Source organism: Anastrepha obliqua, chromosome 4 (assembly GCF_027943255.1).
Source record: "Anastrepha obliqua isolate idAnaObli1 chromosome 4, idAnaObli1_1.0, whole genome shotgun sequence".
In the NCBI taxonomy this organism is placed as follows: Eukaryota; Metazoa; Arthropoda; class Insecta; order Diptera; family Tephritidae; genus Anastrepha; species Anastrepha obliqua.
The window spans coordinates 20,529,764-20,557,632 of NC_072895.1; the positions used below are offsets into that span (position 1 = coordinate 20,529,764).

The 27,869-nt window shown below is 38.6% G+C and overlaps 1 protein-coding gene across 1 annotated transcript in view; it reads left to right on the forward strand.

The window, feature by feature from the left end:
* The first annotated feature begins 619 nt into the window (after positions 1–619).
* LOC129245843 (uncharacterized) overlaps positions 620–27,869 on the forward strand; it is a 92,829-nt gene continuing 65,579 nt past the window's right edge. The window contains exon 1 of the mRNA XM_054884265.1: positions 620–1,707. Coding sequence (XP_054740240.1) covers positions 1,678–1,707 — 30 coding nt within the window. The 5' untranslated portion in view covers positions 620–1,677. The remainder of the gene's footprint in view (positions 1,708–27,869) is intronic.

Below are 27,869 nucleotides of genomic sequence, written 5' to 3' on the forward strand. Positions count from 1 at the left end.
TTGAGACAGAAACTACAGACGCGCTTTGTTAAACTCGACCGAACTCGTTTACGCGGTGATCGCGCTAATCAAGAAAAAGTGGCGCGAAGGATTCTGCATGACCGGTTTAGTTGAGAGATTCAAGTAGGTAGTGGTCAAAGCTAATAAACAGCTAAATGCGGTTTAGTTGAGTTCTAACTGCGCACTTAAGTTAAGATTATTTGGGGCTTTTAACCGGTTTATGGTTTGTAAAGCAAAAAAGAGTATATCTTTAGCATATCCAAGAAAGCTAAGTATTTTAAAGCCTCTGGAATTCGATTTTCCATATGCACAAATACTTAAAGAAATAAATTCCAAAACACAACACGCAAAGTTAGTTATACTCCTGTTCAATTTTTCCGACTCATTTTCAGTATATCAAAACAAAAATAATTCCCACACTTTACAGGCGTTAGACAAGCCCTATCACCTGCCTCTATACAAGTGCAAAAAGATTTGTTTAAGCTTAGCTATGGGCCACAAAACATTCTATGCATTTGTCACGTAACAGCGAATTTAGTGATTTGTATCGAACCAGTCGAGACTGCACAGCGAATTGCGAATGCCTCAACGTATCCCCAACACGATTGGATAGCTAGCTTGGCAACGGTGTTGGGCTTCGAAGGCAACGCAACTGAGTTGTGCGCGCCGTGCTATGAACTGTGAGGCCGTCAGGTAGTTGTGTCGTGCCAGTCGAACGGCCAGGTGAGCAGCCGATCAGGCAGATGATTGTGCCAAGGCGCGTACTTCTCAGACTGGTTGATTCGTTCAGCTCTTTTCGAATACACAGTTTCGCCGCTCGTGTTGTTGGGCCTTTCGCATTTGGCATTACTATTTAGCGATCCGTTGGCGCTTTTCAGTGGACGCCGCCGCGCAGCACATTTCACCTACTCGTCGATTTGCGTATATTTGATTGTATGAAAAACACGTTTGCGCATTCAGTTGCGAATTTAATTTAAGCCGAAACGGTGCTCGTTGCCACTCATTGCTTTTAGCTGCTTTCAATTGACTGACTATTTTCGAACTACAATCTGGAATTGGTTTTTTTCATTTTCAATGTTCAATTTTTTTTGTTGTTGCTGTTTCGCTGTTGAATAATAAAGTTTGAGTGGTTTTGAGTGGTATTTGTGGTCGCATAAATTATTTGCTTTGTATTGCTTTGTAATGGAATGACGTCTAACAGAAACCAAAAACACAAACAAAAGCGAGTTGAATTTCAAAAAGTGTGTAAAGTTTTTGTTTTGCGATATTGATGAGCTAAAACTAACAACAACGAAATAAAATAAATAAGAGCAACAGATTCCGAGCCACGCAAAACAGAAAGCAAAATACGCAATCAAATTTAATTGTGAATCAGCGAGCCGCACAAATCCGCAGCCCCACACGCGCCGGTTAGCGAATTTTACACTTTTTCACGCAAAACAGGCCTACACACAAACCAAAGCGGCTGGCACATAAATAAATGTAAATAAATAATAATAAAACACAAAAAGCACACAAACAGATCGAAAGTCGGTAAAATATACAAACGCAAGTTTTAGAGGAATTTTTTGTTTCGTGTGAACTTAATTTGAATTGCAGAGTTGTTTTAGATAAATCGCGTAGTAACGCGCTACCAAAAAAAATTTCCATATTGAATTGCAAAAAATCCAAGTCAAAATGTTTAATCTACGAAGCCAACTCGATAAGGTAGGTAGCATTTGTATTGCGGCTTTTGGTGTTGAGCTTTACAAGAGTGAAATATTGCAATGGAAATATTTGAATGAAATCGATGCAGGCAGACCTTCCAAAAAAAGTTTAGATTTCCGTTATAAATGTGCTCTTGAATACACGCATGCATGCACATACATATTTACGTGCCGAAAATGTTTGTGCAACTATGTGAGGCAGATGTGCGAAATCGCTGAACTTCAGAGTTCTGCGCCTAATGAAAACTTTTAGCAATCAAACTTCCAAACTCTTAAGTGAAATCAATTAGTATTCGCCTGTTGCTAGGTAAACAGGCGGGCGGCCGTAGCAATACACACACAGACATAGCCCGCTCCCTGCGGGAAATCGTGCGCTAATACCCACTTTAATTCCCGCTTCTGTTAAGCCGCCGAGTGCATTTTGCACAGCTAAGACTGACAAAGTGTCAATTATGCGCCACTTCAGCTCTTTTCAGATGCTTCTGAAACAATTTCTTATTCTATACGGTTTAATATTTTGAACAAGAAATATACAGTGAGAAAAAAGTAACGGGAATTGGTAAACTGAAAACAAAGTAAGAATTTAATTTTTAATTAAATTTATTTTGTAAGCTTCAAAGTAGGCCACTTCCGAAATAATCAATTCGTGTCAATGAACGCGCCCAGCAATAATTTATTTCTCTACGAGGGGTGCCTTTTATATGTCGAGATTAGAGAACAAAAACAAATTTTAATCATCGAAAATCACTTTATTGTTTTTCAAAATATTCTCCATGAAGATCTATACACTTTTGCATGCGTTTGAACCAATTGTCGAAGCACTTTTGCTACTCTGAATGAGGTACCTCCAAAACATGCATTCTGAATGCCGCAACCGCTTTTTCAGGTGTCGAAAAACGTTGACCTCTCAATTTGCTTTTTACGTACGGGAATAAAAAGAAATCATTCGGTGCCAAGTCAGGACTATGGGGCGGACGACCCATTAATTCGATGTTTTGGGTGCTCAAAAATGCAGTTGTTTGAGCCGATGTGTGAGAGCTCGCATTGTCCTGGTGAAGAGTGATCCGTTTTTGGCGATTGGTTTTTCTAATTTCTTGGAAGACAACTGGCAAACAAATGAGTGTGTACCACTCAGAATTTACTGTTCTGCGTTGTTCTAGTGGTACGGTTGCGATATGTCCAGTTTTTCCGAAAAAACAGGCGACCATTTGCTTGGAAGTGCTTCGTGCGCGAACAACTTTTGTTGGATTTGGCTCATCTTGAAACACCCATACAGTCGACAGCTGTTTACTTTCGGGCTCATACGCATAAATCCATGATTCATCACCTGTCACGATGTCATAGACGTGTTTCGAAGCCTCGCGATCGTATTTTTTGAGCATTTCCTTCGACCAATCGACACGAGCCTTTTTTTGAGCGATTGACAAATTGTGTGGGATCCAACGCGAACAAATTTTTTTGACAGTCAAGTGTTTATGCAATATTGAATGTATGCTGTGGTCCCACTAATGCCTAAGATTGTCTCAATCTCACGATAGGTCACATGACGATCTTGCAATATCAGTTCGCGCATAGCATCAATGGTTTTCAGAACAACAACTGATTTTGGACGACCTTCACGAAATTCGTCTTGGAGTAAACTACGACCCCGATTGAATTCACCATACCATCGATAAACACTGGTCCTTGATGGAGCTTCATCGCCAAAAAATGAATTAAGTTCATCCATGCAATGTTGCTGAGTTAATCCACGTCGAAAGTGGTAAAAAATAATCGCACGAAAATGTTCACGATTTAATTCCATTTTTGGACCGAGATGAATCTTTTAAGTTACTGTAAACAACACAAATAGCGCTGGTATTTCAAAACGTTCTGAGTACGTAAAAGCCAAAAAATGTGAAACTTTGCGATACAGCTGTCAGTTGCCAGATTGCAAAACCAGGATTGCCAAATCCCGACATATAAAGGCACCCCTCGTATTTAAACGAACCGCGCACGTGTGAACCGGTCCATATTTTTTTCTTATATTAGTAGATCTGTAAGACACACAACTGCCACTTTTTAGCGCCATCGGATCATTAGTGTCTGCCTGGCCGGCCGGAAATGTGGGCAAACAATTCTTGGGTTTTGCATGATGATAACGCGCCATCGCACCGAGCCCAAATTGTGCTGGATTATTTGACCAAACACCAAGTAAATACCATCGTGCAAACACCGTATTCACCTGATATGGCCCCGTGCGACTTCTTTTTGTTTCCCAAGTTGCAGGCACCATTTCGTGGAAGGAGATTTCAGTCGATAGAGAAGATCAAAGAGAATGCGATGAAGAAGCTGAAGATCATCTCTTCGTCGGCCTACCAGGGGTGCATGGAGGACTGGGTTAAACGTTGGCACATTTGTGTTGCTTCAGACGGGTCATATTTTGAAGGAGATTAAATAAATTTGCCTGACATTTAACTCTGTTTTCCTCCTCGGTACTTTCAGTTAATAGGGTATGTCTTCTATCGCATGAAAACGTGTTTCTGGAAATGGTTATTGGTATTTAAGAAAGAGAAAAAAGTTAGCCGGAGTCGGAACAGACATCCATACTTGGGCTGCTCAGCGATAATTATTGAGCTCTTGATATTTATTCAGCTAATCCACAGCGATAATCTTCCAGTTGCTTCTGCTTCTAGTGCGTTGTAGTTGTACAAAATACATACAGTCAGGCGAAAAAGTTCTGCCACAGCTATTAATATACTGGGTTAGGGCCGATAAGAAAACCCCATTTTGTTTGGTTTGAAATGCACTTTGGTATAGTCTCCCTGAACATCAATGCACTTCCCTCAACGAGATTCCAATTTATGAGTTTCAGCCCTGAAGTAAGAATCTAGAAGAGCTGCAAAATACGCTGCCACAGCTGTTATGACCTCATCATTTGAGGAAAAACGCTTTTCTTGCATGATTTTTTTTAGGTCTGGAAAGAGATGGAGGTCGCAAGGACCAAATCTGTTGAATACAGTGGATGCTCCAAAAATTTGAACTTTAATTAATGGGTTTTAGGAATCATCAAAATGCTCTTGTGACAGGTCGCATTGTCTTGAGGAAAAATAATTGTTTCTTTTGCAAACTGGGTCTCTTTTCACGAATTTTTTTCCTTCAACTCGTCTTAAAGACGACAATAATTTTCAGAATTTATTATTTTACCAGTTCGCAAGTAATCCACAAACCAAATTCCTCTCGCATCCCAAAAAACTGTTGCTTGGCCGATTTTTGAACACGAACTCGTTTCGGAGCCGAAGAGCCAAGTTCACACCACTCTTTAGCCACTTAGGCAAAAAATGGTGACTCCAGCCACAGGTCGTGCTGTGGATGTACAACGTAGTGGTTCTGCTGCTGGACGTTCTGCCAATTTGGTGGGAAGCTCCTCGGAAGGGCTATAATAGCACTAAACTGGAGAGAGTGCAAAGGTCTGCATGTATTGTCATCACCTATGTATGTAGAACTTGTCCCAGTGCCACTCTAAATGTCGTATTACACTTACTTCCCATCGATTTTTACGTTATTTCCATGGCAGCTTAAAGTGCAAACAAGTTAAAGAAGATTGGCCTCTGGAGGCAATCTCTCAAGGGGCATGGTAGCATTTTTGGGCAGTTAACTCCGCATTTCTCCGAGCTTCGAACAGATCTCTCTATCCGCAAACTGGATTTCGAGGGTCGTGGCCGGGCAATCTTTCCAAATAGGCAGGATTGGAACGAGCGGAAAATCTGCGATGCTGGTATCTCTGTTTTCACTGATGGCTCCAAGATTGAATCGGGGATCGGGGTTTACTCTAAATCAGGCAATTTATCTACTTACTTAAAACTTCCGAATACTGCCAGCGTTTTTCAGGCAGAAGTCTTTGCGATCCTGCAAGCATGAAAAATGCTTAGGGAACGCGGAGCGCGGAAGATATTAACATTTTTTCCAATAGTCAAGCCGCCATCAAGACTCTGAAGACGCCATGGTGCGGATCCAAACTAATAAAGTTCTGTAAGAAGGAGATTAATTCTCTTGGCTGTGCAGGTAATATTTCTCTGATCTAGATTCTAGGGCATAGGAGCACAGAGGGAAAATTAAATTTCTGATAAGCTTGCCAAGAAAGGGACTGAATTGGTCCCAGGCTGTTGTTAAAGGGGAATTGCAGAACTCATTTCTCAGGAAAACGCAGAAAAGATGGAGCTCCATTTCTCCATGTGCTAGCCCTCTGGTCCCAGTACAATAGATGGAGGACTCAAAATGAAGGAGCCTGTTGAGCACTTTCTCTGTAAGTGTTCGGGCTTGACAGCTATATAATTAAGATCACTGGGTGCTCCTTTCTTGAACAGCCTAGCGTAGTGCGCCAACCTAAATCCCATCAATCTTCTCCATTAAATCAAAAACTCTCGTATATGACCATTGGAGGTCTCACAATGGTGTTAAAACGGCACTTTAGTGCAACTTGGGGAGTACCAGAGTGAGATCTTCCTGAGCTCCTTCACCGAACTCTCCATAATGGCCGCTATCGACTCAAAGCGGAGTCCGCGAAGTGGCAATTTAAGTTTTGGGAAAAGGAAAAAGTAACTGGGGGCTAAATCCGGTGAATACGATGGTTGTTCGATGATATTTGTCGAGTTTTCGGTCAAAACAGTGTTCACAATATGTGCGTTGTGAGACGTTGGGTTATTATGGTGCAAGGTCCATGAATTTTCTTTCCTCAAATTGGGCCGTTTCCTACGGGCTTTCTCTCTCAAACGTCGTACAACTTCCAAGTAATATTCTTTATCTACCTAAGAACCACTTGAAACGAATTTTGAGATTCCGAGAGCACAACACCATACTAATCAAAGAAAACGAATAGCATAACTTTCACTTTTGACGGACTTTGACGTGGTTTTTTGGGTTTCGGCTCATGTGGGTAGCGCCATTCAACCGCCTGTTGACTGGTTAGCATTGTCAAACCCATATACCCACGTCTCATCACCTGTTATGATGCGCAGGATAAACGTTGGTTCCGAAATCACTTGCTCAAGCATGTCTTCAGCCACCTTCTTTTGTTCGATTTTTTTGAAAGAAATTCAACTCTCTTGGAACGAGTCGAGCAGCCACGCGTCTCATGCCCAATTGATGGTATAAAATGTTGCGAATTAATTCGTGAGACACGCTACAGTCACGAGCTATCTCCCTGAAACTTAAATTATGGCTTTTCAGCACCATTTCCTTGACTGTGTGTCTCACACTTAGCGAAATAGTTCAGGTTCCCTGCTGGGTGTTTACTTTTATGTTGCCAAAAACAAGTATGTGTGTATGTATGTGTTTCTTGCAGCGCAGTAACCACGAGCGTTAATAACCTGCTCAATTGTTGCTAATTACTTTTACCAATAAAACCGATCAATTGATTAGTATTAACTCTGGCAAATGTTTTTACTGTTTTCTCATATGGATAAAAAATTACTACACTGGGTAACCCAACAAATAGTGGTTAGAAAAAGTTTTCTTCCTGCTAAATACAAAAATCATAATAATAGGCTTATGAAATCTGGTTATGAAGGAAAGTTTTCCAAGTATTTGTTATTGTTATTTTCATGGGCAAATCATGTGAATATGGACGCTATCAGACGATGGTTGCTGGTATTGCTGAATTTGTTTAGGACGGCAAATGAAAAGGTGATTGGTTGAAGCTTGGAGAGTAATAATATACATTTACGTGTTCGATACGCAGTAGAAACTGGGCATATTATTTATGCTAACGAGTATTTAATGGCCAGCAAATTTTATATCCGAAAATGTCAACAAAATGCGAAAGAAGTCTCAGGCTCTGGTTAAAATGTTTCATTCTGTATGAGTTCAGTATCGAGGCTAATGTCGCTTATTTCAAAGACTTTCAACTGCATACCAGTAAATTTAAAGTTACGCCTGCCTATAATCAAAATTTGCTACGAATGATCTAAATCAGCTGTTCTCAAACTTTTTTTCGAACGCACTCTAGCTGGAATGTGAATCAAACACCTTTTACAAAGTGATTGTTCTGTGAGCTGCTTCAAAAATTGACTATCTTTCCTCTTTTTCCTTGTTCACTCCTCCCGGGAGCATAGGTCCTCGACAAGACTCTTTCATCGTACACGGTTCTGTGCTGTTATTTTTGCACCGTCCCATGAGATGTCGGCATCTGCTAGTTCGCGCAGCATCGACCTTCTCCAAGTATTTTTGGTCGACCGCTACCTCTGCTCCCTTGCGGGTTCCAGACCAGTACCATTTACGTGATGCTATCTGGTGGTTTCCTCAACGTGTGACTTACCCATTGCCACTTTCTGCGTTTGATTTCTCAGACCACAACTACGGACGTAATAATTTGATAATGGTAAACGTCCTCTTCTTCTTCAAAATTCGCGTGATAACTGCTTAAGCGATTTCTGCCGAATTTCTTCACTTTGCTAACCGGCGACAGTTGGATACACCAAGCGAAGTCAGATCCTACTCCACCTAACCTTCTTAACGCAAAATAGGTCTTCTATTCCTCTGATACTACCAACAGGTACCGCATCGATTATATTCAGGGGTAGAGAATCGCATCATCATCGCAGCCCCTACATCATCATCATCTTAAAGTAGCGATTACAGCTTAGGGTGAGCTTTTTTCTTCGTCCACAAACCTCTTCCAATCTCCACAGTTCATAGCAATAGACTTTCAGCTCCTAACTCGTAGCTTTTTGAGGTCGACTATGACTTGTTCAAGCCAGTTTAACCTTGGACATCCTCGGGCACGAATCGTTGGTTTTGAACACTTTGCCGTGCTTTAATGAGTCTGACTCGTGATGAAAATTTTGGCCCAAACATGAATATGACGACCCAGGCTCGTGAATAAATCGTCGGGCCAAACGTAAATATCACGAGCCGAGGTCGTAGACAGATAGTCGGATCAAACATAAATATCTCGAGCCTTGAATGTTAGTTTCTATCTATATGCCACCAAAGTTAGTCACGAGTCTCTAATTGTCGTTACATCAGTCTGATCTGTTTCCCACGCGTTGACGCGTAACACTTGGGCCCGAGTATCGTCGAGCTAAATGGTACGGCAAGGGATTAAAACGAGTGCTTGAGGACGACTGTCCTCCATGCGCACAGTGTGTCCTAACCATCGAAGCCTTTAAAACGCCAATGTCTGAGAGGGGAACAGCTGAAACCGGTTCTGGCAAGCTCGTCGGCAATTTCATTTCCCTCTATATTCCTGTGCCCAGGAACCCAGATAAGGGAGATGTTTCCTGCTCGATCGAGATGTTTGAATTCCTCCATACAGGAGGCAACGACGACAGGGCAAAAATATTAATGTCTCCCTCCCAACAGCGATCCCGAAGCATTTTTAATCCCTGCAGGATCGCGAAGACCTCTGCTTGAAAAATGCTGCTCGTTTACGGCAGTTTAAAGGAGACCGAAATGCTGGCTGCCCCCGCTCCCACTCCAGATTCCATCTTGGATCCGTCAGTGAAGACGGAGGTACCTATATCCGTGCCGACTCTCCCTTAATTCCAGTCTTGTCTCTAACTTTACATAAAATTTATTGAAATTCATTAAATTTGCAGCAAATTTTCAAACTTTTTAATCAGGATATTTGGAAAACTTTTGACTAAGCAGTTTTGTAGGCTATTTAATTTTAGTATAACAAAGTGCAAGATTTATTTATTTTAATTTATTTTATTTTATTTTATTTTATTTTATTTTATTTTATTTTATTTTATTTTATTTTATTTTATTTTATTTTATTTTATTTTATTTTATTTTATTTTATTTCTTTTTAAGTTTATATTGCAGGATTAGGGTTAACTTCAGGCATCATTTATTTCGTTCGTCGCCTATTTTTCGCTAGCGTACTTTCTTCGCACACTTCACGCACCACTGGTGGTACGTCTACAACAGTTTGCTCTAAATAAAAAGGAGTCCGTTTAATGACTAAAAAATAAACTCGTGTTTGTGTATTTAGATCTCTGTGCCTATACCATAGAACTCGAAAATTCTACAATATATTTTTCGCATTTTTACAGAAAATATTTTTTTTTTTTATTTTTTTTTTTTATTTTTTTTTTTTTTAATTTTTTTTAATTTTTTTTTCAAGGAACAATTGACTTATACCTCAAAAACATGACAGCCTGCAGTGTGAGCTGAGTATAAATAAATGAGCCTCGGCAACATTTTGATGAAAAGTGTTAGTTAACTACATGAAATACGATGCTTAGCGTAATTCATAACTCATAACTCATTAAATAGTTAGTTGGCTGTCTAAAATATTTTGTATTCAAGGGCGATGTCATAAATTCTTTATGCCTCATTTTATTTTAATGACTTTCCGCGTTTATTGTTTTTTGCATTTTGTTTTTTTTTTTTATATAATAAATATACCGTTTGCTCAAACTATGAACTTGGCCTTCATTAGTATATCTATGCATATCTAATGCATATATCACAGCATGCATACAGCTATACACAGTTATGCACGCATACACACATACATGCTTACACACAAACACCAAATTATGCATATCAGTATTAATAACGAGAAGCCATAGAAATTTGTCGAAATATCTCTTAAGTCACTAATCGTTAAAAATTGTGCAATACTTAGAGCGAATGTTTTATTCAACGCACGTCAACAATGAATTTTGTATGAATTTTGTATGAGTTTTTCATAGCCATTGGCGAAATAAATCCGTATCATTTAATATTATGCATTTGGCAAAACAAGACAAGACAACTTTCTCCTATTTTTTGCTGTATTCCCTTTTAAAGGCAAAAAAGGTATTACGTATGATTTTCTATATTTTTCTTTTCTACTTCTCTGTCTTTCGCTTTTTACTTTCCTGAGCATTCATAACTACTTCACACCATTGATTTGATGAAAAAAGTCACAGAAAATAAATACATCTATATACTGATTGATATTGATGATCAGTAGATTGACTAATTGACACCATAGATCAATTTAAGAGTCTTTGTCTGAGGGTGGAATGATTCTAACTCTGACTGAAAGACCTAGACGCATATACGTAAAAGATGAAGTCCAAAATAAACTAGACTGGCGCCATAAAAATGTTTCTGATGGCGCCATCTTTTTCGAACTTACATCCCTAGCTGACTTCCAGTGAAAGCTTGCTGACATTCGGTACAGTGGCAGCGAAGTTATTGCATCTAAAGTGTCAGTATATTTGTGTCATCGACACAAAAATGAGTTTAGAATAAAGAGCTAATATCAAATTTTATTTTCAAATCAGTAAAACGTTTACCGAAACATTTGAATTGATGAAAAAAGTTTATGGCGATGATTGTCTATCTCTTGCGAGAGTTCATGAGTGGTTTACACGTTTCAGAGATGGTTGTGAGGACATAAATGACAATGAACATAGCGGCCGCCCAAAATCAGTATTCAACCGAAAACTCCATCGAAATTCCTCATAAATTTATCAAAAATGAACCGAAATCATCGTTGAAATTCATGCAATCGGAGTTGAATATCTCCAAAACATTGATTCATTGCATTTTAACTGATCATTTGGTCTCCCGAAAGGTTTGTGCATATTTCACTCCGCACAAGTTCACTGCGGACCAAAAATTCCTCAGAATTCAACATGCGAGAGATCTCATTAAAGAGGCGAGAAAAGACGAGAACTTCCTTTACAACATTGTAACTGGTGATGAAACGTGGTATTTTCAACATAAACCTGAAACTAAGCGTGAAAGTGCCGAATGGACGAGCCACCGCCCAAAAAATCGCGTTTGGTGAAGTCAAAAATCAGGTCGAAGCTCATTTGTTTTTACGATTTCAAGGGAATTGTCCACAAGTCGTTCGTACCAAAGGGCCCATGCAATCTATATATATAAAAAATTTTTAACTACTGTTTTGCAATTGTTTCTACATGAAGTCGCTCGTGTAAGTAATTACGATCATTTTGAACCCAGAATTATTAAAATCGGTTCATTTTTGACTAAGTTATGGGCATTTAAAAAAAATTTTTTTTTACATAATTAAAAAAAATCGAGTTTGAGCCGAAAAACAAAATTGCCGATAACTCTTGAGAAAAAATTTTTTCGGGCGAACAAAAAAATACGTGTCTCATTATTTTGACCAGAGAGCAACATATTTGAGTTACATCGAAATCGAAGAACATGACCCGAATAGCCCGTTTGAATTGAAATGGAAAGCATCGTTAATTAATGAAAAACAATACGTTTTATAATGTTTTAAATGACGATGAAACGGATGCTTGAGAGGACAGGGAAAATTTAATAAAGGGTGTTCAATTTAGAAGTAACGCATTTGAAATTGAAATAAAATAACAAAAATTCAAATTGATGAGGTAATCTCCATTATTTTTGTGTAGAACTTCATGACATTTATTTCTTAAAGATAATAATTTTCAAATGTTGGCCATAACTGTGCCGTAGTCCGGCCATCCGTAAACATCAATTTTGAATGATTTGCTGGACAACTTCGTTCGACATCTCGTGAATAAATTTAGTAATATTGGCTTTCAATGCCTCAACTGAAGTTGGTTTAGCCACGAAGTATTAAGACTTTACATAGCCTCATAAATAAAAGTCCAAAGGTGTGATATGACACGATCTTGGTGGCCAATCCACTGGTCTCAGACGAGAGATAAATTGCTCACGACGCAGTAAATCCATTGTCTTATGGACTGTATGACAAGTCGCTTCGTCTTGTTGGAACCAAATGTTGTGGAGATTATAGAATTCAATTTCTCGCATCAAAACGTCATTTATCATGGCGTGATACCGTTCCCCATTCACTGTTACCTCGCCTTTGAAGAAATACGAGTATCAGCTGATGATGATTCCGCCAGTCCATAGGCTGCACCAAACGGTGGTCTTCAATGGGTGTAATGCCTGTTCTTGAATGGCTTCGGGTTGCTCTTCAGCACAAATATGGCAGTTTTGCTTATTGACGTAGCCATTAAGCCAAAAATGAGCCTCATCGCTGTACACCATAACTTGACCTGAGCGCGCAATGAACGCTTTTCACAGAGCGTCGATTTACATTTGTACAATTTGAAAGCGTTATTGGGGCGTAAGTCTTTCCGTGGTGAAATGTCAATAAATACTGAAAAAAGTATGTATTTAACTTGACAGTAGTTACGCCTGATCTGTCTAAAAAAAGGCTATTGGCAAAATTACCTCCAATCTGATAGCCCTTTACATGGACTGTTGGGCAAATAACACTCCAACAACTACGTTGTGCGTAAAATAATAGTCAATTAAAAACCTGTAAATTTCCAAAAAAAAATCAAAGAGATTTGCTACAAATTTTAAGTTCTCAAATTTCTTAAACATAAATCACAAACAATAGTTCAACAAATAACCAAAAACAGTCGTTATAAAATGGAATATTTAAATTAAATCACATTTTCACAATCACAATTCGGTATAGTTCTACTTTTTTTTTACATTTCATACGATACCTAAATTTAATGCAACCAAAGCAATTTTTTCTACTCAGTAATTTTTTGTTCTTAAAATACCAGAGAATGCTCGCATTTCAAATCAATTATTTATTTTTTTTTTTTTATTAAAATACATTTGGTAGTTTTTATTGTAATAAAAAAAATAATTGGTGCGTGCACTTTTATTAGTTGTTTGGCCGAGCTGCTCCTCCCATTTGTGGAGTGAGTCTTGTTGCTATTCCACAAATGGAGGGACTTACAATTCTATGCCGACTCCTAACGGAAATGGTTTTTTATAAGGAGCTTTTTTCATGGCAGAAATACACTCGGAGGTTTGCCTTTGCCTGTCGAGGGATGGGAGCTGTTAAAAATGAAAAAACGTTCTATTATTTGATGTTCATGCACAGAGATTCGAACCTACGCAGTCTTGACTGTCACGTACCAACTTTCTCGGCTACGGAGGCCGCCTTTCTTCTATTGTAATTAAGTAGATAAAACAATTTTAATTTTTTCATTCACATCTGAAAATCCGCAAAAACTGTATTTCTATATTACTATGAGGTAATCTAAATCCCATTGTAAGCTGTCTAATCCAACTGTAATTTACAGCTAAACTGAATTTGGACGCACTGGCAACAACACTTGTGTAGGATGACTCGTTTATTACATACTAATTTTAAAATTTACATTTCAGTTATATTTCATTTGTGTGTATATCAAGAAAAGGAAAATAGACAAAAAAAATGAAGTTCAACATAGCTCAGAGTTGCATTAGTCAGGATGACTCCTAGGATACACTATGGGAAATCTCGTGTGGCACTTGTTATAAAAAAACAACACCAAAAAAAAAAAAAAACATTAGTCGCATTGCAGCTACCCTGGAATTTGTCGTGGAAGTCCACAGCAATACGATTTATTGAGTTCCAGTGACAGTATAACCAACACTTCATAATTTATCGATTATATTTTCAATGCTCGAAAAGTGCTGAAATAGCAGTTTTGCGAGCCGTAGCAGAGCAACAGAAGCAAAAGCTATTGCGGTAGCTGGAGTACACATGAATAAATTCGCAAGTAGCGCTCCGACCGATTTTAAGTTCTTTACTAAAAAGAGAACTTTGCATTTTTTTCTACTATTGTTCTGAGCTACTAGCAGTAACGAGACGTAGCTTGAAGCGGAGCGGAGCCAAACAGTTGATCTCGTGTTTTGTGCTATCTGCTACACTACCCATCCGTTCAAGTTCAGAGTAGTTGCGAGAGCAAAGCAATGTTTTCGTTGGTATTGCTGCTACGAAGTAGTTAAACTTTTAATTTTTATTTGTTTATTTTTTTAGATTTTTATTTATTTATAAAAATAAAACTTATACTACAACAAAAGCCGTAGTCTTTCAAAGCCGTAAAAGTCAAACTTGATACAAAATTAAAAATAATATATATGCAAAAAATGTCCAACAAAATTTCAAATTTTTTTTAAGACGAAATCTTTGGAAAAATGTTACATACGAAACTTTATATATATATATATGTATATAATTGGCGCGTACACCCTTTTTGGGTGTTTGGCCGAGCTCCTCCTCCTATTTGTGATGTGCGTCTTGATGTTGTTCCACAAATGGAGGGATCTACAATTTTAAGCCGACTCCGAACGGCAGCTTTTCCATGGCAGAAATACACTCGGTGGTTTGCCATTGCCTGCCGAGGGGAGACCGCTATTAGAAAAATGTTTCTCTTAATTTTTTTGGTGTTTCACCGAGATTCGAACCAACGTTCTCTCTGTGAATTCCGAATGTTAATCACGCACAAACCCATTCGGCTACGGCGGCCGAAACTTTATAGTACATTAAAATTTGGTATAATAAAGTGCAAATTTGAAGTGGCTCAAAAATAGCCTTGATTTTTGTCAATATTTGTTTTTTCTGGTGGTCTTGTAAATTTCCCCATACAAAAGAATGTCAAGCATTCGTTATTCCAGAAAATACCTAACACTGCAAGACGAACCTATTAAAGGTGGTATCGGTAAATCAGCTGACTTGCTTTTTTTCTTTCGCCGTGTCCATGTGGCTGTCAGCCCGGAATGAAACAAGACGAATTCATTATTTGTTTTCTAGTTTCTCAATACTTTGCTTTGACAATCAAACGTACGAAAATACTGTTATTGATCTAGTGCCACCACTTTTAATGAATACGCCTTGTAACACTGTCAACGAAAAGAAAATAATTACCAAACAGCAACGCCAGCTTTGAGCCACTTTCAATTGGCAGAATTGGATGGGCTACAAAACTGCGTACCGAGAAGTTTGAAATTTTGATGAAAATTTTTTGAAATTAAAAAAAATTGCCTACAAATTTTGAAACTGTGACTTAAGTATGTATGTATATATGTATGTGTATGTGGTTATATTATATATGTATGTATATACGCTCCAAACTTCCTCAACTTGCTTCACTGATTGATTTTGGTATGGAATTTTATAATTTTTTCTCTTGTTTTTATTTTCAACTATCCAATCAGTCTGAGCGAATATCAATAATGCGAGAATTGCGGCTGCAAAGTCTTACATTTGTCACACAAACTCGGTACGTACATATGTATGTAGGTATGTTTTATGAACACTAATTGCTTGAACAAATGTGTATTTAATAAACTTCAGAACGACGTACGCAAATAAATCATTTATCTGAATGTAAAGGCAAACCCTCCGTTTAGACAATTTTTATCGGCCAGAAAAACCCGCAGTATCGATTTCAGTTTACTAACATCTTGAGTATACAAAAAATATGCATAATATTTGCTTTTGATTGTGCAATACACAGACATTTCTGTACGCAAAGGAACCCTGCAGGGAAAAAGACTAGCTGTGAACTAGAATACGAGTACTACCAGTTCACTTATCAACTCAACCAATTCGCTTGTTTTTTATATTCTTTTAATGCTAGAAAGTGGTATTTTTAACACAGCGATGTCAATTGCCCGGCCATGCATTACCAAAAACAAAACAATTAAAGTCCACTAATTTCTAAAAACAACCAGTTTTAGACCAGTTGAAACCCGTTCGAAAATCCATTCCACTACAGTATTTAAAACTATTCTATTTCATATTGGCCCTATGTCCCATTGCAGGAGGTTTGTACTTCGGCCTTATGTGCCTTCCGGCTGCTATAGCGCCGCATTCAAAGAAAAGGAGAATTGGAGTCTCTTGGGATGGGTGGTAAAAATGGCAAGACTCCGTGGACCACATACCGATAATGTGCAAATGACTACACAGTCTACAGTGGCCTGTGAGAGTGTCCGTAAGCATTCTTAGTTTCTCAGGAAGAGTTATGAAATTTTTACACCTCTTTTGGTTGTTCCTCCTCCCAGTAAGGATTTCGCCTGGCGTAGCCACCTAGTTTGGTGCCAGCTAACCTCCCTTAGCTTTACCTCTTTACTAGCTTACCTCTTCTCCTAAGCTTCTTCTTGTTGGTGTGTTGTCTCATGTCGGGACATACTAGCAAAACAGCACTCAGACACATTTAAGTCCATTGTACTGCGCTGGGATTCCCTTTTTAATTTGCTTTAAAACTACTTGACGTCCGAAGGAATCTGAGTAGATCTTGTGGTGCCAAGGAGCCAAGGTGATCGCTTCTTAACACATCAGTGTCAAAGACCTCAAGTCTAATTCGAGCGAAAGCTAGGCAGACGCACAGAAAGTGGTCCACCGTCTCATCCTCCTCTTCATATGCTGGGCAGAGTGCACTCTCTGATATGTCTACCTTTTCCATGTGCTTTGCTCATAGAAAGTGGCCTGTTATCAGTTCAACCAGCCTCCTACAATCTCCTCTGCATCTGGAGCTTACTTTCAGGTGGCAGAGGTGTACTCCAGTTTACCTCGTTGTCCACCTCAATTCTGAACTTCTTTTCGAATTTGATGACTTTAGTGATATCATCTCTGGATGGCTAAGTAAGTGAGAGCCTCAGACTCAGCAATTCCATATTCTTAGATGGCCTTCACAACCGCGCTGTTAGTTCTGCCTTTTTCAAACTTGATAAAGAAGCAAAGCGAATGGGTCCGCTGGTGCACGAGGACGAAACGCAGTAGCTCCTGTCATCAAACAAGCAGTCGGCACACTCGCGGTTATTAGGGGCTTCGCTTATCTAAGAACCAACATTAACACCGATAACAATATCAGCCTTGAAATCCAACGTAGAATCTGTCTTGCCAACAAGTGGTACTTTGGACTAAGTAGGCAACTGAGTAGTAAAGTCCCACCTCGGCGAAGAAAACAAGACTACCTTGGATTAAGTAGGCAATTGAGTATTAAAGTTCTCTCTCGACGAACAAAACAAAGACTTTATAAGAATTTCATCATGTCCGTCCTATAGTATGGCGCAGAAGCTTGGATGATGGCGACGCCCCTTGGATGCTTGAGAAAAAGATGCTGCGGAAGATTTATTAACCTTTGCACGTTGATGATGCCGAGTATGGTGGGCGATGGAACCAGCAAAAAAGCATCAGTGGCTACGTTGATCGGCTGTGAAATAATTCGTTGCAGTACCAGCTGCTGGTAGCAGAGGAAGAGGAAGGCCTGATCTGTGTTGAACAGATCAGTTGGGGAAGGACTTGGCTTCACTTGGTGCTTCCAACCGGCGCGTATTAGTAAGAGAAAGAAACGGCAGGCGCGCTTTGTTAAACTCGGCCAAAATCGGGTAAGCGGTTATCGCGCCAACTAAGAAGAAGAAGAATAATTATCATATATGAAAGTTTCAAAAGAAACCCTCTAAGGTCCCGTGATTACGATCGAATTACGAGTTATTATTAGTTAAGCTCATAAAAATAACTCATACTAAACCTTTTTACATATAAATATTTTTAAAACAAGAAATATTGCGAAGATGTTTCGCTTAAAAATGCCCTGTCTTCCGGGTGTTCATACTCAGGCACTTCACACGCAAACGAACTGTGGGTTCTCGCTCAATTTTAAATGAAATGTGCATTTTAATTAGGTGTGAAAAATGTTGCTAGAGTCCAGTTGCTGTGATGTTGCGCAGTGTTTTCACAGCGTGAACTGAGTACTACTTTGCCGTGAGATGCATACGAAAATTCACGCATATTTCATGGCAATGCAATTCGTATTGCTTTTGGCAGCCATTTGACGAGAAACGCGAATTTAGTACTATACTTTATAGGTGGGCATCTCTTTGCATGCTGAATACTTTTATCAACGAATATCTAACTTAAAAAAGTGATACTTTTGCAACTACGACCTATGACGAGTTACTTTGCAATATACCATTGAGCTTATTTTTTATGTATGTACGAACAAGTAAGTTCGCATCTATATGAATCTGTACAAATGAGCCAGCGTCTAGGTCTTCATTATTATTTTGAATTTTTTTCTATTTGCATTCATTCTTTACTCAAATCTTTTTGCTTTTTAGTAGAAGCTTGCGTAAATGACGTCATCAAGTGGGTGAAAGTAACATTGTTAGCCAAATGGCACGCAAATATGTTAATAATTGAGGACTATAATATTTAATTGTAAACGTGCTCACGCAAATAAACATCCACTTATCACTCGTACAAACGTCAGACGTATTCCTCAAACGTACTCGTCAAAAATGGAAAGTGAGATATTTGCCATTTCACGTGTCAGAGGCAGATTTGCATGCCAGTGATTGGTAATGTACATAGAAAAAATAAAATTTATATTGCATAATAAATAAGTTTTATTCTCGAGTGGATTTAAAGCATTTTTTAGAATTTTGAATTTTTTGAATTTGAGTTCAAGTCTTCTATGTATTTTAATTCTTGGCGGAGGTAAGCCAGTTTTCAGTGTTTTGTGTGCCAAATTGAAGAATATTTACATAAGTTGAACTTACACAGCTTATCTTTATCCACTTTATTATTCTTATTCTTATTATTCTGGTTCAATTATGGAAAGTTTTAAGGACCTTAGCAAAACCTTTACAATTTGTTAGTTTTCATTTTTTTGTTTCAATTTAAAATTGTTTGTGGGAAAAGACAGCTTAATAAATTTGTATTTTATTTTAAGCCTCCTAATTGTCAAGTCAAGCGACAAGCCAACGTTGGGCAAATAGCTGCGGCGATTCATTAGAAGAATTCTCGCATGGGCTTATTATATAAAAATTATCTAATAGAGAACATAAGAAGAAAATCTGCTCCTCTTATAGGTGGATAGGCCAAATTACAAATGGTCGTCTGATAAAACTTAGTTTAGAATTTTTTGTAAATCTTAAAACTAAATTTATTTTATTTTTGTTTTTTTTTTGTTTTTTGAAGAAGTCAAGAAACCATAATTTCAGGCTGAATACTAAAACTAAAGAATAATGAAAATATATACAAATTCAATTACAATCTTACATCTAATTTAAATATACAAGCTTACCTCTAACTAACTCTCTTTCTTAGAAAATGAGAATACTTGCACTTTGGAGTTGGAAATCTCATTAAAATCACGAAGAGCGCGTTCAGCGGGAGTATTGCGAGCATAATTGGTATTGAACTTATTTAAATAGAAAGGAAGTTTCAGAGGAAATACCATCAACTGTGACCACACAACGCCTTCCGCATAAACAAGAACATTGCAAGGAAATAGAGTGAGACCCAAGCGAAGATAATTTATGTAGTAAAATTTTCTGAGAGACTCTGCCGAACGCTTCGGAACAATCCGTGTAAATGCAGTGGACTTGTTGCCCTGCGGAGAAGGCTCTTATATAATATTCACTAAAAACAGCGAGATTAATCACTGTGGGCCGTCTAGTGACGAATCCATGCGGTTTGACGAAATTAGGCCTTTAGTGGCAAAGGACATATTTTCTTTGGCAATGGCTTCAAAAACTTTAGAAATTGTCGAGAGCTTGGAAAATGGGCGATAATTACTTATTTCATACTTATTGCCGCTTTTAAAAATTGGGGATATACTTATTAGTTTCCAGTCATCGATGAAAATTCCAGAGGATAATCACTTGTTTAAAAGTATTTTTAAAGATGAAATAACTACCGGCCATTTCTTTAGTAAATTATCAGTCTGTGAGGAGGTTTTAAGCTCAATACTTACTCCAAGTTCGACATCATCTTCTGAAAGACATAAGTGCCCAAAACCCAGAGTTGAAGAATGATTTATAGACCGATCTAAAAAGTGATAAGTATCTGAATCTCTATCATTCTGAACGAAATTGTGCCAATTAAAAAGGCCATAAACTTAGTTTGGAAAATTACTTTGTCTGTGAAATTAAGAATCAATTAACTTTTTGAGACAATCCAGACACGAATCGCAAGCTATATGAGTGTGTCTAGCATGTATTTTGGCCCCCTCGCAGGCAATGGCTTTTTCAGCGCCTCGACACTGGTGAATATTTTAGTTCGGAACTTCCGCTGCAAAATGGCCCAAGGAGAATAATCCATCTGATTCGCGTCCAGTAAATTTGAGAGCCATTGTGTGGACGTTATGAAGTTCAGAACCTGGAGTTTGGAGTCCTGTTGAAACGACCATACTATGCCATAGAAATGTTTGTCTGCCCATGGCTTCAAAGCAACCTCCAGAATGCTTTCCCAATAATATTTCGCATTTACCTTGGCGCCAAGCTCGATGAAAACGATTCGAGAGCGCCCATCTGCGGTTACAGCGGCTCATACTATTACCTGTAGCGGGAGCTGCCTCCTGGTGCCCAATCGATGACTCAAATTCTCGTGTAAACGGTCGTTCAGTTAGAGATTATGCGCCTTTTGGGTCTTGTAAGACTTGACTTCGAGATCATTTTTCAGTATGCGGCGAATGCTATGGTCAGATAGTTTCAGTTCTTTCGCCATTTGATTGGCACTTCGGAGGGGATTTCGCTCAAATCGCTTCTTCACTTTTTGAACTATTTCACGTGACGTTGTAGTCATTTGATGACCACCTCCATGGCGTTTCGCGATGCTAACAGTATCATTGTAACGAGTAATGGTGCGATAAACAAAGCCTTTATTTAATTTAATGTACTTGAGCCCACGAACAATCGTTGGTTGTGATTTTTCAGCCAAATATTATATAAGCAATCACACTTTTACGTTTGAAATCCATTACTGATTTTCTCTTTTCGCGTTTACTCCCGGCAAAATGCTTCCGCGCGCTTGTAAACAATACTTTGGACTGTCATTTAGCCAACTTACAAACAGCTGATGTCCGTGCACGACTGCACGAGCAGTCTGCACGAGCAGTCTGAAGTTGGTCACACTTCTAGTGCCGGACCCTGTAGCTTAATTTTCTCTCCGGTCCTACTCTTAAGAATAGAGCCATCAGGGGAGAAGGCAGTAGTGCTATAAATTCGTGGCTTAATATTTCTTTTACAAAGAGAATTTAAAATGCGTACTCTAACGCTCGGAAGAAACCTCAAAATTTTCTTCTCTTCTTCTTCTTTCTTGCTTCTTTTATTCTTCTTCTTTTTTGCTTCTTCTTATTCTTCTTCTTGATTGGTGCGATAACCGCCTATCCGATTTTGGTCGAGTTTAACAAAGCGCGCCAGTCCTTTCTTTCTCGTGCTAACCGGCGCCAGTTGGACACACCAAGTGAAGCCAAGTCTTTCATTTTACATTTTAAATAAATATACTCAGGTGAGTCTGTATTTAAAACCTCATGGATACGTTTCCATAAAGCGCAGCTCAACAAGGATGGCAGCCTTTTGATTTGGGGTAACATTTACAGCGGCGCTGGGCGCAGTTTGAATGTTTCACTTGGTATCTGACCCTAACATAGTTAACATTTTCAAAGCGAAGCATCACAAAACCGCTTCATATAGGAAACTTGATTTAACGTCTGATAGATATTGGCATATAGCGCATATTTCTTGTCTATAACTCGATTACAAAATTGGAAGGCTGTGCAACGCCTCCCATATCGCTAAACAACATTTCCATATATAGAAACTGCCTCTTGCCACTTTTTGATGGTAATCTGAGAGCGTAACTGTACTAAATACAAAGCGCGACTATTAATTAGCTAAAAAAGCAATTAACATTTCGCTCAATTACTAATTTCAAAATTACTGCCTCTCATTCATTTGTACAAATCTATTTATACTCATGGATTGCTAATGACTTTTCATTTCCGTCACTCCGTGCCAATTGTAAAACTCATTTTTTTTATTTAATTTTTTGTTGACGTCGCTTCGCACATGTTCAGCATATTGATTGTCGATACCACCATTTACCCACAGCCATTCATTAGCAATTGAAGCAATATTTATGTCATTAAAAATGCAGGCGAAAACAATGAAAACGCCATAGAAATCTGTGCACACACACGTGTCAGAGCGCGCGTGACTTCGAAGCTGCAATCAATTGCTTGGCCCATTGGGTCACACTCAATTGATATGTTTCCATCAGTCACTTAACTTCATTTCATTTATTTACTTAGCTGCAGCGCTGCAGGACTTAATGGAAATGCAAAACAAAAAACAAAGTAGAGAAAAATGGAGAGCAATTTGCAACAATAGTTAATTGCTTGCGCCAATGAAAATATTATACATATGTACATATTTTTGCTCTGCAGAGGGCCCATGCCGTGGCAAAAGATTCCAGACGAATTGAAAGAAAATTTATGAATTTGAGTATATAATACATGGGCTGAAAAGTTCCATTTTTTTTTTTTTTTTTTTAAATTTGGCTTTATTCATCAACGTCATTTCCATCAAGAACAACGCAATCCCTTTAGCGCCGCTTTAACATTTCAATACGACTTCTGTAGAACGATTCATTTTTTGCCTCAAAATAGACCTTAGTTTCAGCCATAAGCCACTCATTCGAGCGAATTTTCTTACCGGCGATCATTTTTTTAGGTCCGCGAACAGCCAGTAGTCACTGGGAGCCACTTATCTTTAAGTTCAGTGTACACTTACCTATTGATATAATTATGTAAATTAAAATTAAATAAACGTGTTCTCAAATTGCTTCGTTTTTACAGGCATTAACTCTGAGTCATTAGCTGTGCAAGCATTTTGAATTTAATTGCAATGATTTACACATTCGATCTGCGTTATCAAACATGACGCCATAGACTTAATCGGATGTGATCAAATTCGACTCGTTACAATTTTTTAGTCTGTTTTAAGCATCAACTAATTAAAAATAATGTCCGTTATTACAGAAGAAATGTGTCTTTACATACAAGCGATATTAAGTAGTACGTTTTCATTAGTAGCTCAAGCCTGCCTTAGTTAAAAACCCCCTCTGTTGCATGATTTTATCTTTCGTGAATATGTTTGTATGTACTACATATATTGTGTGTTGTGATCTAATTAGAAGTAGTATAACTTTGTGCCTCTAAGTAGCACATGGGAACTATTGGATTGGTTAATAGGTTCATAGCATTCTTATATTTTCTTTTATTTTACAAACGATTTGCTTGCTATTTTCTATACTTACCCTTTAGTATTCATTCGATAGAACTCTTTCTGCTCTACAAATCTATGTTAATTTTGTTTTTGAGTTACTTACTTTTTTAGTTCGAAATCAGGCTTAGAAATTGAATACCCAGGAGGCAAAAATCAACATTTTCGAACTCTGCTCTTATTTGCTTTTCATCGAGGTTAAAAACTGCCGAAGCAGCGCGGCACATTTGCGACGTGTATGGAGAAGGTGTCATAGGCGAGTCTACAGCACGAAAATGGTTTGCAAAGTTCAATAATGGCGACTTTGACGTCGATGACACGTTCCGCAGCGAAAGGCCTTCTGAATTCGTTTAAGAACTTCTCAAATCACTTTTGAGGACAAACGGTCGCCAAACCAGTCAGGAATTGGCGGAAAATATGAGCTGCGATCATAAAAAACACGAGCTCAACGAAAAAAAAAACAATGAAAGACGCCTGCAAACTGCTTCTCAGTATCGCGCCCGTCATCGAGCAACACGCGGTCATAAACAGCGCTGTTTGTACCGAATCGTCACGTGAGATGAGAAATGGAGCTTATACATCAATATGCAGTAAAGAAAGGAGTGGGTGGCTACAGGAGATACACCAAAGCCGAGAGTCAAACCGGATCTTCATCCAAAGAAGGACGTGTTTGGTGGGACTGTGTACACGTGCATGGGCATGGTGCATGGAAATGCGCGAGAAGAATGCCGCAGTCAACAAGGAGCTCTGCATTGCCCGTTGTTCAGCTACATCGCGTGAATGAGACTATTCGACTCAAAACACCTGATCGGCATCGTCAAACCATAGCCCTCACGACAACGCCAGGCCCCATATTGCACAACTCGTCAAAGCCGCACTCCAAGAGCTCCAATGGGAGGTACTTCAGCATCCGTCGTATTCTTCTGATCTTGCACCGACCGGTTACCAACTTTTTCGCTCCCTTTCAAGACATATGAAGGGTGTCACCTTCGATAACAAGAAGGTCCTTAAAAACTGTCTCAACAACTTCTTTGACACCAGACTAGACGCTTTTTAACCGAACGGCATCAACAAATTAGTTGAGTGGTGGGAAGAGGTTGTAAGCAGCAACGGCGAATGTATAATTGATTAACTGATTGATATACACTTATGCCAACGATTTTTCCAATCCCCGAAACATGCCAAATAGTCCATTTCCGGTATAGCCATCAGCACCTTCTTCGATTCAGCTTTTATCTCCTCAATCGACTCGAAACGAGTTCCCTGGAGTGGTCTCTTGAGTTTTGGGAATAGGAGTCACACGGAGCCCAATCAGGCGAATACGGTACTTGCGGAACGATATGCGTGGAATTTTTGGCGAAATGGTCACGAAGAACGAGTGCAGTGTGAGACGGTGCATTATCGTGATGCAAAAACCAAGAGTTGTTGGCCCATAATTCTGGTCTTTATAGACGAATTGCTTCACGTAAACGACGCATAACGCTCAAATAATATTCCTTATTAACAGTTTGGCCAGGTGGAAGGAATTCATAGTGCACCTCACCTCGAAAATCGAAAAAAACTGTCATCATGACCTTTATTTTTGAACGACCTTGACGTGCTCTTTTCGGTCTGGCCTCGCCTTTAGCACGATATTCGCTTGATTGGTCGGTTGTTTCAGGGTCGTAAGCATAAATCCAAGTCTCATGTCCCGTAATGATGCATTTGAGCTTGGGCTGATAGTCTGAAAGCATTGTTTCACACACATCAACGCGACGACTTTTTTCCAAGAAATTGAGAGTTTTCGGTACCAAACGAGATTTAACTTTTCGTAGGCCCAAATGGTCTTTCAAAATGGTTTTCACAGATCCTTCTGATACTCCGATCATATCAGTAAGGTCTTTAACAGTCAACCGACGATTTTTGAGCACTAACTCCTTCACTTTATTGACGTGTTGGTCATCTGGTGACGTAGATGGTCGTCCGGAGCGCTCCAAGTCATCAACACGTTCTCGACCCTCTTTGAAGTCTTTGTACCACTTATAAACATTTTTCTGCGACATGGTCGAATCACCAAATGCCTTCTGCAACACGCTAAACGTTTCCGCAGCCGAAATTTCATTCCGCAAACAAAACTTGATAGCACTTCCCTGCTCAATCAAATCAGACATTGTAAAAATCGAAAAATGCACTCTTGGTCGTTTGGTAAACACAAGCGTAAATATATTACAGATAATAACATTCACATGAAAGTTGGCCCAGATGTTACTAACAGTGCTGCCAACTCATGAAAAAATAACTAGAGCGAAATTTTAATCCTGTGAAGTTTGACAGATAAATTCACCTTACTTTTTGCCCATAGTAATTATTGTTTTTTGTTTAAATAAAAGTCTTCGGTAAAAACGTTACGAACTTATTTCACAACCTAATAGAAAGAGTATAACTTTTTACCTATATGTGACACATGGTTTATCGATTTCCTCCGGCTTATAAAAATTTATTAGATACAGTGAATAATACCTTAATTTGTTCGTCAGAACAATTATTGGTTTTTACAAATATAAAGGGATTACCAATATCATATTTCCAAATATAAACTTACATAAATATAATACCAGCTGAATTGTTTATAATTCTTCTTAAATTGATTTCACATCTGTAAACAGGATGTTTAACCCATCAAACAGTGATTTGACAATTAAATTTAGCTGCTTACCTCTTTCATTATAATCACGCGCTCATTTTGTTTCGTTAGATTTTTATCAAATATTTGTATTTTATTCAAGTATTTGGCTAAGACTCGTATATTTAAACGGATGATGCGCCAATTTCAGTTGACTCTTAATTACATTGGATTTAGTTGTGAATTGTCAGCAATTGTGATTTTTCCTGATCCATATATTTACTATACTAAGTTAATAAAAGGTGGGCAAATAGACGCAATAGCGTTCAATAGCGGCCAAATGTTAGTCATTAGCAATTATTGCGCACATTAGAGTCACGCCGAGGCACGGGCTTTCCAGATACATAAAACAAAGTAATTAAGTTCGAAAGCTGCACTAAAATTATTTGTTTTCATTTTAGTGGCATAAAGAGCCGAATGTGTGTTTTTTTTTTGTATTAGGAATATTCGGGCCCACTGCCCTTCATCTACTGAGTCCTGCTTATATACTTAGTTCTGTTACAAGTTAAGTCTGTTATAGATGTGAAATAATAATATTTTTTTAATGAAGTTAGTTTTATTAAAAAAAAAAAACAATTTTCTTTGCATTCATTTTACCTAAGCCTTCAAACGATTAGGCTATTCAGTTATGGTTTCAGCGCATGGTTTCCATGGATATTAAGGGGACCCGGTAGTCTAGAAATTTCAAAAAATAGTTTTTTTGTTTTTTTCGATATTTCGAAAGTATCTTGAGAAAATTTATGAAATTTTAATGCGGAAATTCTTGAAACTTTATTGACGTAAAATGGTTACAAATTTAATATTCAAAGTATTGTCCATCGCTTACTACTACTTTTTCCCATCTTTCTGGCAATTCACGGATTCCCTTTGTGAAAAATTCGGTCGGTTTTGCCGCAATCCACGAATCGATCCATTTTTTGACTTCATCGTAATTACGGAAGTGCTGGTCAGCCAGGCCATGTTGCATCGATCGGAAGAGATAGTAATCGGATGGCGCAAGGTCTGGACTATACGGCGGGTGGGGTAGGACATCCCATTTGAGCGTTTCTAAGTATGTTTTGACCACTTGTGCAACATGTGGCCGAGCATTGTCATGTTGCAAAATAACTTTGTCGTGTCTATCGGCGTATTGCGGCCGTTTTTCTCGCAGTGCTCGGCTCAAACGCATCAATTGTCGTCGGTAGACATCCCCCGTAATCGTTTCATTCGGTTTCAGTAGCTCATAATACACAACACCCAGCTGGTCCCACCAGATACACAGCATAACCTTCAGGCCATGAATATTCTGCGCCGACGTCGATGTTGAAGCATGGCCAGGGTATCCATACGTTGCCCGACGTTTTGGATTGTCGTAATGGACCCACTTTTCATCGCCAGTCACAATTCGATGCAAAAAACCCTTTCTTTTGTGCCGTTGAAGCAGTTGTTCGCATGCCATAAAACGGCGTTCAACGTCTCTTGGCTTCAATTCATACGGCACCCAATGGCCTACCTTTCGGATCATTCCCATGGCTTTTAAACGTTTGGAAATGGTTGATTGATCAACTCCCAAAGTTTTTGCAACCTCTTCTTGCGTTTGAGTCGGATCTTGATCGAGCAATTCCTCCAATTCGGTATCCATGAACTTTGGCGGCGCACCCTCGCGTTCTTCGTCTTCCAAGCCAAAATCACCACTTTTAAAGCGTGCAAAC